The sequence below is a fragment of the Heterodontus francisci genome, chromosome 24 (assembly GCF_036365525.1).
Source record: "Heterodontus francisci isolate sHetFra1 chromosome 24, sHetFra1.hap1, whole genome shotgun sequence".
Taxonomy (NCBI): Eukaryota; Metazoa; Chordata; class Chondrichthyes; order Heterodontiformes; family Heterodontidae; genus Heterodontus; species Heterodontus francisci.
Genome location: NC_090394.1, coordinates 73,824,756 through 73,843,375, shown reverse-complemented (window position 1 = coordinate 73,843,375; position 18,620 = coordinate 73,824,756). Strand labels below are relative to the sequence as shown.

Here is an 18,620-nt window from a genome sequence, read left to right as displayed (position 1 = left end):
GTTAGCTAGTCCATCAGTCTGTCCCATACTCTCCTGTCATGTGCACTATGCTACCCATACTATCTCCTTGGAGAGACAAACTACCTAGAGAGGAAAAAGCTTAGAGGGAAATACATCTCCAACTTCCATAGGCAATCAAACAAGTTCCAGGAGACCACAATGACTGGGAGGCACATCTCCCAATGACCCACCTACCTTATGCACATAGAAATGTTGGCTTCACTCAGGAACTCTGATCCAATTCCCTTGTGAATGTTTGCAGCTAATCTGGACATAGTGAATGAGCCGGCAACTTATTCCATAAGTCGATGTCTTTCTGGGAAAAGAAGAGCCTCCTGATATCTAATTTAGTTCTGTTGCTTATGTAAATTGTATTCATGCCTATTAGTCCTTCCAGCCTGTCTAAATCAAATAGTCTATCCACATAAATGGAATCTAATCTTTTCATTATTTTAAAGACTTCATTCTCTTTGTATTTCTAGAGTAAAAAGCACCAGCTCTCTCAGCTTAACACAGTAATGAGGGCCTTTAAACTAGTTATCAACCTAGTGGTCCTCCTCTGAACCTTTTCCTGGGCCTCTATATCACCCACCTTGCAAGGTGCTGGCAGCAATGAGTTGGCTGCTGTCAGATGGTGTGCTATTGGGGACACTATATTCAACTTCACTGTCCAAGGGTACCGAGGAGGAAAAACTAACCAGACTTGCCACTTAAGGTCATTCTCCAGTGATCCCTACTGGAATGCCTGCCTGCGTCAGATTTGCCCTTTTTGCTCTTTTCTTGTCTCCTTTCCTTCCCCTTGCACCTCACTGTCTAGGTTCACAGAGGGTGATATAACTGCCAAGGATGAGCCACAGGAGAGCTGATGGCACCTTTTGGGAACAGGAGATGAGGGAAGCAAAACAGAAGAAATACTAATGGGAATATCTCTGTAGGTGTTCCCCTTGTATTTCTGCAGCAGACAAAATACTATTTTGTCCAAGAAGTGATTAGAAAGTTTGCTGTCCTGTGTGCCCAGTAGAATAACATCCAACTGAAGCATAATGCAGGAGATTGCAGCATGAATATAATGCAATGGTCACTTCTCTAATAATTAAGACCTGTTTTACAGGTATGAAGTTCTGCAGTTCTGTTGGTTAGCTCCAGAAAAGAGACCAACGGCCGAGGAGATTCACCGGCTGCTAACTTACCTCCGCATGCAGAGCCAGAAGGAATGTGAAGATGATTTTGAAATAAGATGGAATGCATTGAAGTCCAGCAATAGCAATCGGCAAGCTATGGCAAATAATTCATCTTTTCCTATCCTGGAGCATTTCGTTACTGAGCGGCTGAACCAGGAAATGGATGATATCCTGACAGTTACTGAAACTAGTAAAGGACTAAACTTTGAGTATGTGTGGGAGACTGCTAAACTTGACCATTTTGAAGACCATGTGCAGGGAAATGATGGGGCAAAAGTAAACTACCAGAGCATCTTCTACCCCACAGCTGCTTTTGAGAAAAGCAGTTTCTCAATAGTCCGCACTCATTCAGATGGTAAACTCGCTAGAAAAGGTGATAATGGAAGTCCGCTCGCTGTATCGGGGATTGTTCCTGTATTCAATGCCCATTATCCTTCCGTTGGAAGTGAATACTATATACAGTTGGAGGAACAAGATGAAACTAACTTGGATGCTGATGAAAATTCAGGCTATCTCAATGAGGGAGCTCCTCAGGCCAAGGACTCTGAGTCCTTTGTTATCCTCAGAGACTCGGGGGACGAGTTGAGTACCGATGTAGATTTCTTCCCGCACTACAACCAAAACTTGCTAAAGTCTGAAGTAACTGAGGCTGCGTTTGATTCCAACACTACTAGCTATGCTGAAAGCCCTCGGCACAACAATATCTTCTATGACCATAGTTTAGGCACGATGCCTTTTGACAGAGGATTTTTAAACACTGATGAGATCATAATGCTTGATTTACCTGAACTTAGTGAGACTAAAAGGACAAGTGCATCTAGTCTAGTTTCAAATAAAGAAACTCCTATGGAGTCAATAATTCATCAACCTACACCATTTGATGTAAACACTTCCAGTCCCTTTTTGAAAGCTAAAACAGATATGGTTTACACAGAAAGCATCAATAATCATGACAGTTCTGGATTACTCCAATCTGAGCAACTGTCTTCTAATTATCTTTTTCTTAAAGAAAATAAACTTCTACATGAATCCTCACCCAAAGTTGATGCCAGCAGTGATGCGAGAGCTGGACACTCGAATAATTTTGCTGCTTTATCAGACATTTGTGTTGCCTCCATTACATCAGATGTCGCTGCTGACTGTGCGACAGACCCAGGGTTAACTGTTCAAAGTAAGCAGTTACCCAGTTCTCAACAGCATGGAGCTGTGGGCAATCTTGATGAACAACTTAGTTCACAGCGTGGATCTTTGCAGCCTGTGGTAGAAAATGAACAGGGGCTATGCATTTTTTTAGATGAGGATAAAGCCACCTGTGAAGAACAGCAAGTTAACCAGGAGTTAGATGAAGGATGTATAATAAACGATAGTTCAAGGTTAGGGTCTGACACGACTGATGGCCGCATCTCCAAATGCGATACCACTTTGCCTCATGAGCACTGCCAAGCGACTGCTCAGTGCAGTGAAAGTGCCGCTGCTAGCACGTGCAATAATGCCAAAAGACGCCACCTTGCAGAAAAAGTAACCCCTGGAATGGCGGAAGAAATTGCAGTTGAGGTCACCATACCAGACTCGACAAAGCACATGGAAACTGCAGATGTTGACATTGTTGCTCCGACTCATGGTCCATGTGTATTCAGTCCAAGTGAAGACATCTTAAACCAGCTGGTGCAAGATGTCAACAGAATGCCCGCTGTACATTCACTGCCTGAGTCCCCATTGAAAACGTTAGAAACTGGTTCCCTTTCTGAAGCTCCGAGTCATTCTGAAAGCAGAGAATTATTAGCTTCCGTGCATTCGGTTTGCTGTTTGACAGAGATTCGGGAAACACTGGACACTGTTCCTCTGTCCAAAGCCAGTGTGTCCAAAAATATTGAACTGTTAGCCCCCATTCCTTCAGGGCACACATCAGTAGAGGCTTTGAAAACACTGGAGACTATTAATGTATCTGAACCCTCCTTCAATAGTTTTACAAATATTGAATCTACGGTTTCTGTGCCTTCCTTATCAAGTCACATCAGCCCTGTAGAAGAAGATAGTGAATCCTTCTTGCATCTTAATTCAGGGCAGTCTACAGAAACGCCAGATTCTTTGGATTCAGTAGAGATGCACAGGGTTTTGGGGGCTTTAGAAACGCAAAGTACAGTTTCTCAGAAATTAAAGCCGCCTCAAAAACAACCTGACAGTGGCTATGAAACTGAAAATGTGGAATCACCTGAATGGACATCGCAGTGCTACAATGCAAGCGCGGCTCCCACCTCCCCTTCCCTCGATATTCCCGGTAATGAGTTTCCGAACACTTTCCCCTCAAATCCACTTATTATTGTATCCAAGGAGGGTGCTCTCCCTGCAGTTGATATCATTGGGGACACTCCCAAAGAGTCCTCAAATATATTAATTAATGGTCACCAGAATTCCCATAGAGACTCTGCCTATTTCTCAGATAATGATTCTGAGCCCGATAAAAGAGCTGACTGTGAGAACACTGAGAGGAGTAATGAAGAAAGTGATCTTAAAAATGCTACTAGTTGTGAAATTGATAAGGTTGTTGCTGACCAAAGTGATAGAGCTACAACAACTTTCGATTTCCATGATGCACAGTCAAGTACTGCATCAGAAGAAAGCTTGAATAATAAGAATAAGGAATCACCACTGTGCTGCTCAGACCATGAAGGAGAAATTCCGGATAACTTGCAAACTGGAACCTATGACAGAATTAACAGAGTAAGCAATGAAGAAAATTCTGACGAGTGTTTGGATGACTTGGGTGCAATTGCCTCAGATGAATTAGTATCCATGCCTGAGGTTTTGTTCAGCCTCCCAGACATCACTCAGTTTTCGGAAAATATGAAGGAGGACTTAGGAATAATTGTTGAGAAGGATATTAAGAAAACATTATCAAACGGTAATGAAGGAACTAGATTGAAGGAACCAGATGTTGAAGGACGGTACCTTGGCAGGCTAGATGCATCTGAATTCTTTGACCGATCCAAGGAACAAGATGGCATGGAGGCTGATGAAGAAGATGAAAACAGTGACGATTCGGAGGATGACTACAGAGGCTATTCTATTAATAGCCCCAGTTCAGAGAGTGAGGATGATGCAGCACATCCAGTGCCAATAGTTGTGACTCAGCATGATGATGGCAAAGCTCTCAAAAGTTTATTGAAAGACTCCGAACCCAGAACCATTGATCCTCTAAAAGCAGACACAAGAAAGAGACAAGTGAAGAAGATGGTGTCGTTTTTTGATGATGTCACAGTCTTCCTGTTTGACCAAGTAAATGATTGTTAAATGAACCTTTACCTCTTCTTTCCTAATGGTTCTGTGACCTATGTGTATAACCCATTCCTGATCTATATTGTGAATAATAATCCCCATTAACGATAGCAAGTGTCATGCCATTTTTTAAAACAGAAACCCAGATTACTGTTGCACCCTGTTTTTCTTGTTTTTGAAAAAGTTTTAAGTGTTATTGCAATTGGGTAACTGGCTTGGAAGAGGTTTCTGGCCTATAACTGACTCAAGTAGCAGAATTTACATGAATATCATAATTGATGCTGAGCCCTTTTTAAGAGGGAACCATATGCTTGGAAAAAAGTATTTGTAAATAAGAGAAAGCTCTGCTGAATGGTATGTAGTCAAGATGAATATTATAACTTCAGTATTTGATGTTGAGATGGCGCATGGCCCGTGTCCCTCCCAAATAACATACTTTCAATAAGGTGATGGCCAATTAAAGACATTCTCTCCTCCCTCTCATTGATTAGATGCAAAATTGAGCTAGTGTTCATCGTTTAGGTAAATGTATTCCAACTCTCCTCCCATCCTCCAGACAGCCAACAAATGAAAAATCTTTGTAATAATGCACCATGGTCTCCATCCCTGTACTCTCAGCCTGACAACCTTCTGAGATCTCTGCAATCCTCCAATTCTGGTAACTTGCATATTCCCGGTTTTAATCGCTTCATCAGATAGACACGTGGCAGGATGATATCATAGCTATTACAGAAACATGGCTTAAGGAGGGACAGGAATGGCAGCTCAACGTTCCTGGTTACAGGGTTTTCAGATGCAATAGGGAGGGGGATAAAAAAGGAGGGGGAGTGGCAATTTTGGTCAAGGTAACTATTACAGCTGTGAGGAAGGATGATGTCGAGTCAGTTATACAGCGGCACTTAAGGGCGGCGCAGTGGTTAGCACCACAGCCTCACAGCTCCAGGGACCCGGGTTCGATTCCGGGTACTGCCTGTGTGGAGTTTGCAAGTTCTCCCTGTGTCTGCGTGGGTTTTCTCCGGGTGCTCTGGTTTCCTCCCACAAGCCAAAAGACTTGCAGGTTGATAGGTAAATTGGCCATTATAAATTGTCACTAGTATAGATAGGTGGTAGGGAAATATAGGGACAGGTGGGGATGTTTGGTAGGAATATGGGATTAGTGTAGGATTAGTATAAATGGGTGGTTGATGTTCGGCACAGACTCGGTGGGCTGAAGGGCCTGTTTCAGTGCTGTATCTCTTTAAAAAAAAAAAGAAACAGGCCCTTTGGCCCATCGTGTCTGTGCCGGCCATCAAGCACCTAACTATTCTAATCCCATTTTCCAACATTTGGCCCGTAGCCTTGTATGCTATGGTATTTCAAGTGCTCATCTAAATACTTCAATGTTGTGAGGGTTCCTGCCTCTACTATCTCTTCAGGCTGTGCATTCCAGATTCCAACCACCCTCTGAGTGAAAAAACTTTTCCTCAAATCCCCTCTAAACTTCCTGCCCTTAACCTTAAATCTATGCCCTCTGGTTATTGACCCCTCCGCTAAGGGAAAAAGTTTCTTCCTATCTAACCTATCAATGCCCCTTATAATTTTGCATACCTCAATCATATCTCCCCTCCGCCTTCTCTGCTCTAAGGAAAACAACCCTAGCCTTTTCAGTCTCTCTTCATAGCGGAATTGCTCCAGCCCAGGCAGCATCCTGGTGAATCTTCTGTGCACCCTCTCCTGTGCAATCACATCCTTCCGATAATGTGGTGCCCAGAACTGTACACATTACTCCAGCTGTGGCCTAACTAGTGTTTTATACAGCTCCATCATAACCTCCCTGCTCTTACATTCTATGCCTCGGCTAATAAAGGCAAGTATCCCATATGCCTTCCTAACCACCTTATCTACCTGTGCAGCTGCCTTCAATGATCTATGGACAAGTACACCAAGGTCCCCCTGACCCTCTGTACTTCCTAGGGTCTTAGCATCCTTTGCATTTTCCCTTGCCTTGTTAGCCCTCCCAAAATGCATCACTTCTCAGGATTAAATTCCATTTGCTACTGCTCCACCCATCTTACCAGCCCATCTATAGCGTCCTGTAATCTAAGGCTTTCCTGCTCACTATTTATGACACCACCAATTTCCGTGTCATCTGCGAACTTGCTGATCATACCTCCTATATTCACGTCTAAATCATTAATGTACACTACAAACAGCAAGGGACCCAGCATCGATCTCTGTGGTACTCCACTGGTCACAGGCTTCCACTCGCAAAAACAACCCTCGACCATTACCCTCTGCCTCCTGCCACTAACCCAATTTTGGATCCAAATTGCCCTGGATCCCATGGGCTCTTAGCAGCTTAACCAATCTCCCATGCGGGACCTTATCAAAAGCCTTACTGAACTCCATGTAGACTACATCAACTGCTTTACCCTCAGCTACACATCTAGTCACCGCCTCTGAAAATTCAATCAAGTTAGTCGGACACGATCTCCCCCAATAGGGCAATAATAGTGGATTTTAATTACTCCAATACTAACTGGGATAGTTTTAGTGTGAAAGGAATTGAGAGAACAGAATTCTTGAGGTGCATTCAGGAGAACTTTTTTGCCAAGTCCAACAAGAGAGGGTGCAGTTTTAGACTTAGTTTTAGCAAATGAAGATTGGCAGGTGGAAGGAGTGGCAGTGGGAGAGCATTTTGGTGGTCGGGATCATAATTTAGTCAGTTTTAACATAATTATGGAAAATACAGAGATAGAACAGGAGTTAGAGTTCTCAATTGGGGCAAGGTCAATTTTACTAAACTGAGGAGTGATTTAGCGAAAGCAGGCTGGAAACAGCTACTTGAAGGTAAATCAGTGTCAGAACAGTGGGAGGCATTCAAAGGGGAGATTCAAGGCATTCAGGGTAAACCTGTTCCCAGAAAGAAAAAGGGTGAGGCGGTCAAATCTAGAGCCCATGCATGTCAAGGAGCCTACAGGGTAAGACGAGGCAGAAAAGGAAAGCTTATGTCCGACACAGAGAACTCAATACGACAGAAAGCCGAGAGGAGTATAGAAAGTGAAATCAAAAAAGAAATTAGGAAAGCAAAGAGAGGGCATGAGAGAATATTGGCAAGCAAAATCAAGGTGAACCCAAGAAGTTTTATCAATACATTAAGAGTAAGAGGATAACTAAGAGAGTGGGGCCCATAAAAGACCAAAAAGGTAACCTATGTGTAGGAGCAGAAGATAGTGGTATGGTTCTTAATGAATACTTTGCATCTATCTTCACAAAAGAAGGGGACGATGCAGATATTGTAGTTAAGGAGGAAGAGTGTGAAGTATTGGATGTGATTAAAAATAGGGAGAAAGGAGGTATTAGTGAGATTAGCAGCCTTGAAAGTTGCTAAATCACTTGGGCCAGATGAAATGTGTTCTAGGCTGTTAAAAGAAGCAAGAGGAAATAGCACAGGGTCTGACCATTACTTTCCAGTCCTCACTGTATGCAGGTGTGGTGCCGGAGGATTGGAGAATTGCTAATGTTATATCTCTGTTTAAAAAGGGAGCGAAGGATAGACCAAATAATTACAGGCCAGTCGGTCTAACCTCAGTAGTGGGAAAATTATTGGAATCTATTCTGAGACAGGATAAACTGTCACTTAGAAAGGCATAGGTTAATCAAGGATAGTCAGCATGGATTTGTTAAAGGAAGATCTTGTTTGACCAAATTGATTGAGTTTTTTGAAGAGGTAACAAGAAAGATCGATGAGAGTAGTGCAGTTGATGTGGTCTACATGGATTTTTAGCAAGGCTTTTGACAAGGTCCCGCATGGCAGACTGGTTTAAAAAAATAAAATGTCATGGGATCCGGGGAAATTCGGCAAGGTGATACAAAATTGGCTCAGTGGCAGGAAACAAAGGGTAATTGTTGACAACTATTTTAGCGACTGGAGGGCTATTTACAGTGGCATTCCACAGGGCTGAGTACTGGGTCCCCTGCTTTTTGAGGTGTATATTAACAATTTGGACGTAAAAGTAGGGGGCATGATCAAGAAGTTTGCAGACGTGTGTGGTAGATAGCGAGGAGGATAGCTGCAGGAAGATATTGATGGTCTGGTCAGATGGGCAGAAAAGTGGCAAATGGAATTCAACTTGGAGAAGTGTGAGGTGATGCATTTGGGGAGGTTAAACAAGGCAAAGGAATACACGATTAATGGGAAAATACTGAGAAGCGTAGAGGAAGTAAGGGACCTTGGAGTGAGTGTCAGTAGATCCCTGAAGGTAGCAGGACAGGTTGGTAAGGTGGTTAAGAAGGCTTATGGAATCCTTTCCTTTATTAGCTGAGGTACAGAATATAAGAGCAGGGAGGATATGCTGGAACTGTATAACTCGTTGGTTAGGCCACAACTTGAGTACTGTGTGCAGTTCTGGTCACCTCATTACAGAAATGATGTAATTGCAGTAGAGAGGGTACAGAGGAGATTTACGAGAATGTTGCCAGAACTGGAAAAATGCAGCTGAGGAAAGATTGGATAAGCTGGGGTTGTTCTCCTTGGAGCAGAGAAGGCTGAGGGGAGATCTAATTGAAATGTACAAAATTTTGAGGGGCTTGGATAGAGTGGAGATGAAAGGTCTATTTACCTTAGCAGAGAGGTCAGTGACTAGGGGGCATAGATTTAAAGTGATTGGTAGAAAAATTAGAGGGGAGATGAGGAAAAACTTTTTCACTCAGAGGGTGGTGATGGTCTGAACTCACTGCCTGAAAGAGTAGTTGAGGCAGAGACCCTCAAACTCATTCGAAAGGTCTGGATAGGCACCTCAAGTACCGTAAGCTGCAGGGCTATGGACCAAATGCTGGAAGGTGGGATTAGAATAGGTGGATCGTTTTTTGGCCGGCACAGACACAATGGGCCAAGTGGCCTCTTTCTGTGCCTTAAACTTTCTATGTTTCTATGATTTTATGATCATTGGCTGCCGTGCCTTCAAGCTGCCTAGGCCCTGAGCTCTGGAATTACCTCCCGAAATCTCTCTGCCTCTCTACCCCTCTGTCCTTTAAGATGCTCCTTAAAACCTACCTTTTTGACCAAGCTTTTGTTTGCCAGTCCTGATATCACCTTACATGGCTTGGAGCCAAATTTTGTTTGATAATGCTCCTGTGAAGCGCCTTTTGGATGTTTAACTACATTAAAGGTGCTATACAAGCTGTACAGGTGACTAGTAATTCTTCAATTAAGTGTCCACATTCTGGTGTATGACAGTGTACTGTGTCCTATCATGCAGACCATAGAATTAGTTATAATATATGCACTCATTTTGTGAGCAAATTAGTGTTTGAGTGCCATCCAGTATTTTAGATTTAGATTTTTAGATTTAGAGATACAGCACTGAAACAGGCCCTTCGGCCCACCGAGTCTGTGCCGACCATTAACCACCCATTTATACTAATCCTACACTAATCCCATATTCCTACCACATCCGCACCTGTCCCTATATTCCCCTACCACCTACCTCTACTAGGGGCAATTTATAATGGCCAATTTACCTATCAACCTGCAAGTCTTTTGGCTGTGGGAGGAAACCGGAGCACCCGGAGAAAACCCACACAGACACAGGGAGAACTTGCAAACTCCACACAGGCAGTACCCAGAATTGAACCCGGGTCGCTGGAGCTGTGAGGCTGCGGTGCTAACCACTGCGCCACTGTGCCGCCCTATTGTCTGTGAGGATGCAAAGAAAACTCTACTTCCCAGTGTTGCCTCTGAAAAGTAAGTGACATAGACTTTTATAATGGAATAAAAAAAAGTCTTTCAAGAATCTACGCAAAATTTTTTACAGTACTGTTAGAAAAAGGGAAGGCAGAAGAATACTTTCTACTCTTACAAAAGACAATTATGGATGATCCATTGAGATGACCACAAGCCATGATGTACTGTATTGTGGTTTGGAAACATAGAAAATAGGAGCAGGAGAAGGCCATTCGGCCCTTATACAATCATGGCTGATCATCCAAACTCAGTACCCTGTTCCCGCTTTCTCCCCATAGCCCTTGATTACTTTAGCCCTAAGAACTATATCTAACTCTTTCTTGAATATATTTAATGATTTGCCCTCAACTGCTTCTGTGGTAGAGAATTCCACAGGTTCACCACACTCTGGATGAAGAAATTCCTCCTCATCTTAGTCCTAAATGGCTTACCCCTTATCCTTAGATTGTGACCCCTAGTCCTGGACTGCCCTGCCATCAGGAACATCCTTCCTGCATCTGGTCTGTCCAGTCCTGTTAGAATTTTGTAGGTTTCTATGAGATCCCCTCTCAATCTTCTGAACTCTAGCGAATACAAGCCTAATCGACCCATTCTCTTTCCATATGTTAGTCCTGCCATCCCAGGAATCAGTCTGGTGAAACTTCGCTGCACTCCCTCCATAGCAAGAACATCCTTCCTCAGATAAGGAGACCAAAACTGCACACAATACTCTAGATGTGGTCTCACCAAGGCTTTGTATAATTGCATCAAGACATTCTTGCTCCTGTACTCGAATCCTCTCCCTATGAAGGCCAACATACCATTTGCCTTCTTAACTGCCTGCTGGACCTGCAATCTTTCTTTCAGTGACTGGTGCACAAGGACACCCAGGTCTTGCTACACCTCCCCCTTTCCCAATCTGTCGCCGGTCAGATAATCTGCCTTTCTGTTATAGCCACCAAAGTGGATAACCTCACATTTATCCACATTATACTGCATCTGCCCACTCGCTCAACCTGTCCAAATCACACTGGAGCTTTTCTGCATCCTCCTCACAGCTCACACTCCCACCCAGCTTTGTGTCACCTGCCATCTTGGATATATTACATTTAATTCCCTCATCTATATCATTAATATATATTGTGAATAGCTGGGGTCCTAGCACTGATCCCTACAGTACCCCACTAGTCACTGTCTGCCACTTGGAAAAAGACCAGTTTATTCCTACTCTTTGTTTCCTGTATGCCAACCAGTTCTCTATCCATGTCAGTACCTTACCCCCAATCCCATGTGCTTTAATTTTGCACGCTAATCTCTTATGTGGGACCTTATCGAAAGCCTTCTGAAAGTCCAAATACATGGCATCCACTGGTTCTCCCTTATCTATTATACTAATTACATCCTCAAAAGATTCCAGTAGATTTGTCAAGCATGATTTCCATTTCGTAAATCCATGTTGACTTTGTCCGATCATGTTGTCGTTTTCCAAGTGCTCTGCTATTACATCTTTTATAATGGACTCTGCATTTTCCCCACCACTGATGTCAGGTTAACCGGTCTATAATTCCCTGTTTTCTCTCTGCCTCCTTTTTTAAATAGTGGGGTTACATTAACTACCCTCCAATCTGTTGGAACTGTTCGAGTCTATAGAATTTTGAAAAATTACCGGCAATGCATCTACTATTTCAAGGCAGTTACCGTAATTTAGGTAGTTGATTGACTAAAGTAATGATTATAATTTGGAAGTCCTGAGATGAACACTAGATGAGAGACTAAATTATATTGGTAATGAATTACAACTGATGTGCAAACAATTTGTTTTTACAGTGGGCGCCTGTAATGTGTGCTAATATATAATAGGCAAGACTCGTGTTTTTGGATAGTGTCAAGATAGTTTCATAAAGCTATCTATTTACTATCATTCAACAATTGCTTTGATGATTTATCTCTTGACTTTTAGGAGACCCCTACCAAAGAACTGGGGGAGCATTCAGCAGCGGAGAACAGTCAGGTGTCTGATGGTGGCAGCCCCATTACACCAATTGGTTCCCATTTTTCAAACAGGTTTTCGAACTCTGAGAGCTCCACTGACGAAGAAGGTATGAATGCTTCAGTCTTGGTGTAGCTGAATTCTCACGATGCACTGACAAGATGCAACTATTCTAGGTGTAGTATCATCACAGATCATGCATATTATCATTCCAATATGGTTTAACAGTGCACATCTTGTCTCTGTCCTCATATTTTCCAAACAAAATCCTCCAAATTATAGATGATGTATATTTATCTTCAGATATAATATTTGCAACACTGCACACACTTTGAAGCAAGTTTTTAAATGTACCTTTTGTCTTTAAATCTTCTGTCTTGCTTTTGGGCTGGTTTGCACAGCTTAGCCTTCACTCTCCTATAATAAAGTTACTGGTGCTGCCAGCACAGAGCTTTCCAAGCCAGTCTTATTTTACTCATATTTAACTCGTCAGTAGTCAACTATTTATCTGTTCATTTTGTACAGCAAGCTGAACTTTGGATTGTTCAATCCAGCTGTCTGGACCAATGATACCTCTTTGATAAAAGAAAAATCTTGCATTTATACAGCACCTTAGCATGGCCTCAAGATGTGCCAAAGTGCTTACATCCAGTGTTTCTTTTGGAAGAGTAAGTATGTTGTGTAGTCAAAAATGGCTACCATTTTGCACACAGCAAGCTGTCAGGAATGCACATGAAATGTCTGACCAGTTATTCTGGACTAGGAAATGTTGGTTGAGAGAGAAATTTGCCCAGGACGCTGAACTCCCTGCTCTTGTTGGAATTAAAGCGGTGTTTAACATCCACTGGCAGGAGCAGGCAAGGCCTTGGTTTAGTGCCTTGTTCACAAGATTGGAAATGATTTTTAACCTTTCAATAGCATTTTTGCTAACCTCTATTCAGCTGAACAATGCCTGATGGGGCATTTTAACATTTCTGCATCCACTTGTAATCTGTTCTGCTTTGCCCACCATATAATACCCCAAGATAAACTTTGTGTGTATGCAACATCTAATGTGTGATGTGTCACTCTGTCTACTCAACTGTATCTTGAGGTTTAGTGAAAACGCAGCACATTAAGGCCAAATAGACAGACGACCCAGGATTCTGTACGAGGTATTCTTAAAAGGTATACTACCATTTATTGAAAGTGTTTTTCTACACCCATAAGTGGCTGTAGAATAATGATCACTTCTTTGCTGTCGTCTGCCACCCTCCTGGACCTTGTCTGGCTTGCTTCTCTTTTCCAACTGACTCCCCTACCTCTTATCTTTGCTCTTCCACCATCAGCCCTCTGCCTTTACTGCCCCTTGGAGACACTGAAATCAAATGGACATAGACAAATTTTATTCCAGTGTACAAATGCTGACAAAACATCTTGCATTAAGGTATTGCTTTCTTACAAAGTGCATCATATATCATATAAGTGCATCGTAAAACCTAGTGCTTAAATCATTTATTTCATGAATCCATCAATTTTTACCTCTTGGATTATACTGTAATTACATTATTCCTTTCAACGCTAACATTCACTGCAACTTTGAAAATAACAACCAGAACAAACATTGAGATCTCTGGGCTGATTTGTAGATTAACTGATTTTGACTTGAAGCTGCATTTGAAATAAGTTTTAATGGTTGTGTATTTGCAGCTCAATGGTAGTCAAACTGATGTTGGAGGTTAGGCTTAAACTCTGAATACCACATAGTGCATTTTGTACCAGAGACTTGCCCCTCTGCTCTCACTGCCACTTCAGCTCCCACTCTGCATGACCTAAGGTTCTGCTTGTTTTCCACACTTCATTCAGTTCCAGAATATCAGAAGTGGCCTGGAATGGATTGACAGTAACATAGATCCGTAGGCATAAAGTCAGAGGAGGTGAGGATAGAACTATGGCTAATTTTCCACCAACATTAGTCTCCACTGTGCATTGGTTGTTGGCAGCTCTAGTTTGCCACTCACCATTGGCAGAATCTCTCCCGATTACAATTTCTCTGAATTATTGGACTTTCAGGACTTTGGCAGGATTGTGGCTCTTTCACCATTTTGAATGTGTGATGTCCTGCTCAATGAACGGCACTTGAGAGGTATGAGGCAGCATCCACTCGGAATTGGGACAGCCGAAGCTCAGTTCTACAATGGATCCAAAAGAATGACTTGCATTTATATAGCACCTTTCACAAGCTCATCCCAAAGTCCTTTACAGCCAGTCAAGTACTTTCTTGAAGTGCAGTCACTGTTGTAATGTAGGAAATGTAGCCGCTAAATTGTTCACAGCAAGCTCCCACAAACAGGAGACTTTAATATGATCATTTAGATTCGATAAAAATTCAAGCCCAAAGGTTAAGGGAGCATGTGCTAATCCATTATAACACCCAGTTAATTCTATATTAATAGTTGTTAATTGTATTCAGGTCCTGGGCATTCACTTAAACCCCCCTATAAATAGACACAGATTAAAACTATGGTTGTCGGGGTTAGGAATTCTATGTTCGTATGCTTGTAATGTGTAATTCTAAATAAATCTAAAAGTGTGTAAAGATTGACTCCAGTTCTAGCCTTCACCAACTGCCTTGCTGGAATAGAACAGCTCCTACTGAGTTTCACTTGCAGGGAAGGATACCCCAATTTCATTTTCCCTCTCAATGTTTTTTAAAAACATACTGAAGCAAATATTGGCGTAATCTTACTGATGGTTTCATGTTGAAAATGTACTCTGTGTAATATAAATGCAACACACTGCTTTCCTCTTTCAGGCGGTGGTTTTGAATGGGAAGATGATTTCTCCATGCCCTCTTCTGAGTCATCGTTTATCTCACAAACATCAAATCGCCTTGCTTCCTTAAAACAGTTACCTTCCCCCTCCTCAAGATACTTTTCCCCTCCACCATCCTCCCGGGCCTTGGAGCAAAAATGGACAGATACGTCCTCGTCATATTCTCGTTTTTCCATCTCTCCATCCAGCATTGCCAGTTTCTCTCTCACTCATCTCACCGATTCAGATATTGAACAAGGAGGTAAGTCTTTTTTTCAGTTATTAAGGTATTAGTTATTCCTTTTTTGGAAATCAAAGATGAAGTGTAACTAAGCTTCTGATTTAGTTAGCATCATAGGGACATGAACTGTGGATAAGAAAGGGTTATCTGGGTCCTTAAGTATGATCTTTCCCGTTTATGTACAGTTTTGCCCTATTGTAGATTCCACTCCATCAGGGAAGAATTGAACAAATAGATATGTTGCATGCAGTGGGTTAGAGGCCATCAGGGAGGATGGTGGTGTAATTGTAATGTCCCCCAACTAATCCAGAGGCCCAGGCTGATGCCCTGGAGAGAGGGATTCAAATCCCACCATGGCAGCTGGTGGAATTTAAATTCAATCAATTAATAAATTCAGTTAATTAAAAAAATTCTGGAATTGAAAGCTAGTCTCAGTTTCATGGCACCATTACTATCATTGATTGTTGCTAAAAACCCATCTGTTTCACTGGACGAAATTCTGCAGTCCTTACCTGGTCTGGCCTACATGCGACTCCAGAATCACAGCAATGTGGTTGACTCTTAATGCCGTCTGAAATGGCCTAGCAAGCCATTATCAAGGGCAGTTAGTCATGAGCAACAAATTCTGGCCTTGCCAGCGACGCCAACATCCCATGAAAGAATAAAAAGAAAATTGGAAAGGATCTGAGAAGAACGTGGATGGTTTCTATGCTGCTAACATTGACAGAGAACAATTGGCCAGCTTTTTTGGGAGTTGGGCATGATGTTTATAACTGTTATTCCCACTCTTTCCCTCTGCCAGCCCCTCCTAAAAGTCCTTTTTGCCAGCTCCTTTTGGGTTTCTGTAAGGAGATTGTGCATTGGCCAGTGGTTTCCTCCTGCACCACTTAGTTGGGCTGACCAGGGGACTATATTAACAAAATCGCAGAAACTCTGCCTGTGCAACTGCTCACCATGCTGGCCAAGGAGAGTAACCTGGATGTCAGGAGATGGAGGGGGAAATAGAGGGAAGAAATCTAATTTAATCACAATAATCTGCATCCTAACAATCCTAGTGCTGAGTGAACTCTGCTGCATTTCTGCCAGTGATGATGCAGCCCTGAAGCTGATTTTCCTGGTGCATGTATTTGCAGAATAGATGGGTCTATTAAATTAAACCCCATTTAACTCCAATTACCTTTGCTCTGTGTTTTTCCTGGAGAAGTCTTTACTCACTTTTCACTGTCATTAAGCAGACTTACTGATGTAGGCGAATTGAAATTGAGTTGTCAATTTAATACTTTTTTTAAAACTTATTTTTGTCTGCAGAGTTTTTTCTATATGCATGCCCTGATGTTTTCTTGAGTGCACTATAGCTAATGCATTAAAACCTCTCTCAATCAAGGACTGATCTGTTTCTTTTCCAGAAATACCACATGAAGTGAATGAGTCAGTTTTAAATGGCATTAGCAAACAATTATTATGGATCAGGGGGCACACAGGAAGCACATCTGTTGCTAGACTAAGCATAACAGCAGGTTTCAGCTCTTCAGGTTAATGCGTCATTGTGAACTTTCAGTTGAAAGATGTTGCATTGGCGTTGAAACAGCAGGTGCCTGCTAGTATGGCCCTTGAGCTGCACCTGCCATAACATAAAGGAAAGTGGCAGTCAACTTTCCCCCTCACTACCATCTTAGTCTTAGTTGGCCCACTCAGGAGTAGGTAGGCATTTATTCCTTATGCATTGTATTAAGTTGTCATCAATTGTATATAATGCATTACTAGAGATGATAGTGATTCTGATTTGTCTTTTTTTGTATTATCGGGTGTTCTAATTAAGTTTTCAGAAATTCAGTATGAAAACAAAAAAATCCATAAAAATATATTTTACAGGAAAGTAGAATACAAAAATACAAAGTATGCTACATTTCCCTGGGGAAACATTAGATTTGGGAATGCATCATAAAAGCTACGTTCTGGGGAATATGAATGCTCTGATTTACATTTTCTGGATTTGGCACTTTTTTTTTAAACAATTAAAGGGTGTCTTTATATCCTATTTAATTTTGCATGCATTATAATGAACCCCTCTCTGTTTCAAACTCCTGTGTTTTATTTGCTTACCTTTTAAAAAAAATTGTATCTTTAAGCGATTTAATCTCTCATCATATAATCCCAATTCAAAGTATTGAAAATATTTTTAAATATAGAGAAGGAAAGCTGATGTTTTTTGCCCTGGGTAACCTGACATCACACCCAAGGGCAGAATCTGGGGATTTACAAGCCAATCAATAAAAACTTTCTGCAACAGTTCACCCCAGAGTGTGCTATTTAACTTGCTGCTCCACAGGGAGTAGGTAAATGGTGGTTTTGAAGCGACAGGCTGGGTTAAATATAGCTCCATTTTGGCAGTGAAACTCACCTGTGCTCCTGACCCCAGACTGCTTAATGCCACAGGAGATCAGCTAGTGTTTTATAAATGTTATAATTCAAGAGTTAACAGTGACTGACGTGAGTTAAAATTGCTGCTCATTTGTGGCATTGACGATACCAAATGTCCAAGCAGGTTCAATGGAAGCTGTTGCAGTGGATGCTTATTTTCTGCCAACAAGGGATTGGCTTTGTTGGGGGTTTTGTCTTCTGTTAAAAGGTATTAATTTACAAAGTAAATCCTGCATCCATCATTCTGAAGTCTCAGAGGCTTCAAATCAGGAGGATTGCAGATAGTTAAGAGTCACCGTAGGAAATGAAGCAGGTGCAGAGCCCAAGATAAATGCATTCTCCTGGCCTTGGTTTCTAATCAGTTATGCAGTTTTAAATGGCAAATGCACCTATATAAACAGGTTAAGTGTTCTGGCTGCAGCCACTGTGTCACTTAGTGCGAGTCGTTACATTTATTCTGGACCTGTTGCCTTTATTGAGACTCCAGTTTATGCATTTATTTTGATGATCTCACCCCTCTCCCACGCCTCCTTGGTGTATAGTCTAACTAATCCACATATCGGCTGTTTTCAGGAGTACAATGTGACTTTTACATACGAACATACAAATTAGGAGTAGGCCACTCGGCCCTTTGAGCCAGCTCTGCCAATCAATAAGTTCATGGCTGAACTGATTACTCCACGTTTCCACCTATCCCCGATAACCTTTCACGCCCTTGCTTATCAGGAATCTATCTACCTCTGCCTTAAAAATATTCAAAGACTCTGCTTCCACCACCTTTTGAGGAAGAGAATTCCAAAGACTCATGACCCTCTGAGAGAAAAAAAATTCTTTTCATTTCTGTCTTAAATGGGTGACCCCTTATTTTTAAACAGTGACCCCTAGTTCTAGATTCTGTCACAAGGGGAATCATCCTTTCCACATCCACCATGTCAAGACCCCTCAGGATCTTGTATGTTTCAATCAGATTGCCTCTTACTCTTCTAAATTCCAGCGGTTACAAGCCTAACCTAT

At 42.0% G+C, this 18,620-nt stretch overlaps 1 protein-coding gene across 3 annotated transcripts in view; it reads left to right on the top strand.

The window, feature by feature from the left end:
- The window catches only part of lmtk2 (lemur tyrosine kinase 2), a 143,242-nt gene that overhangs the window by 112,750 nt on the left and 11,872 nt on the right, over window positions 1-18,620 (top strand). For 2 of the 3 annotated variants that reach the window (XM_068056580.1, XM_068056581.1), the window contains 3 exons: window positions 1,112-4,457; window positions 12,122-12,260; window positions 14,946-15,206. In XM_068056580.1, coding sequence (XP_067912681.1) covers window positions 1,112-4,457; window positions 12,122-12,260; window positions 14,946-15,206 — 3,746 coding nt within the window. Of the gene's footprint in view, window positions 1-1,111; window positions 4,458-12,121; window positions 12,261-12,676; window positions 12,820-14,945; window positions 15,207-18,620 lie in introns of those variants that run through there. The other variant, XR_010977419.1, reaches the window with a different exon arrangement.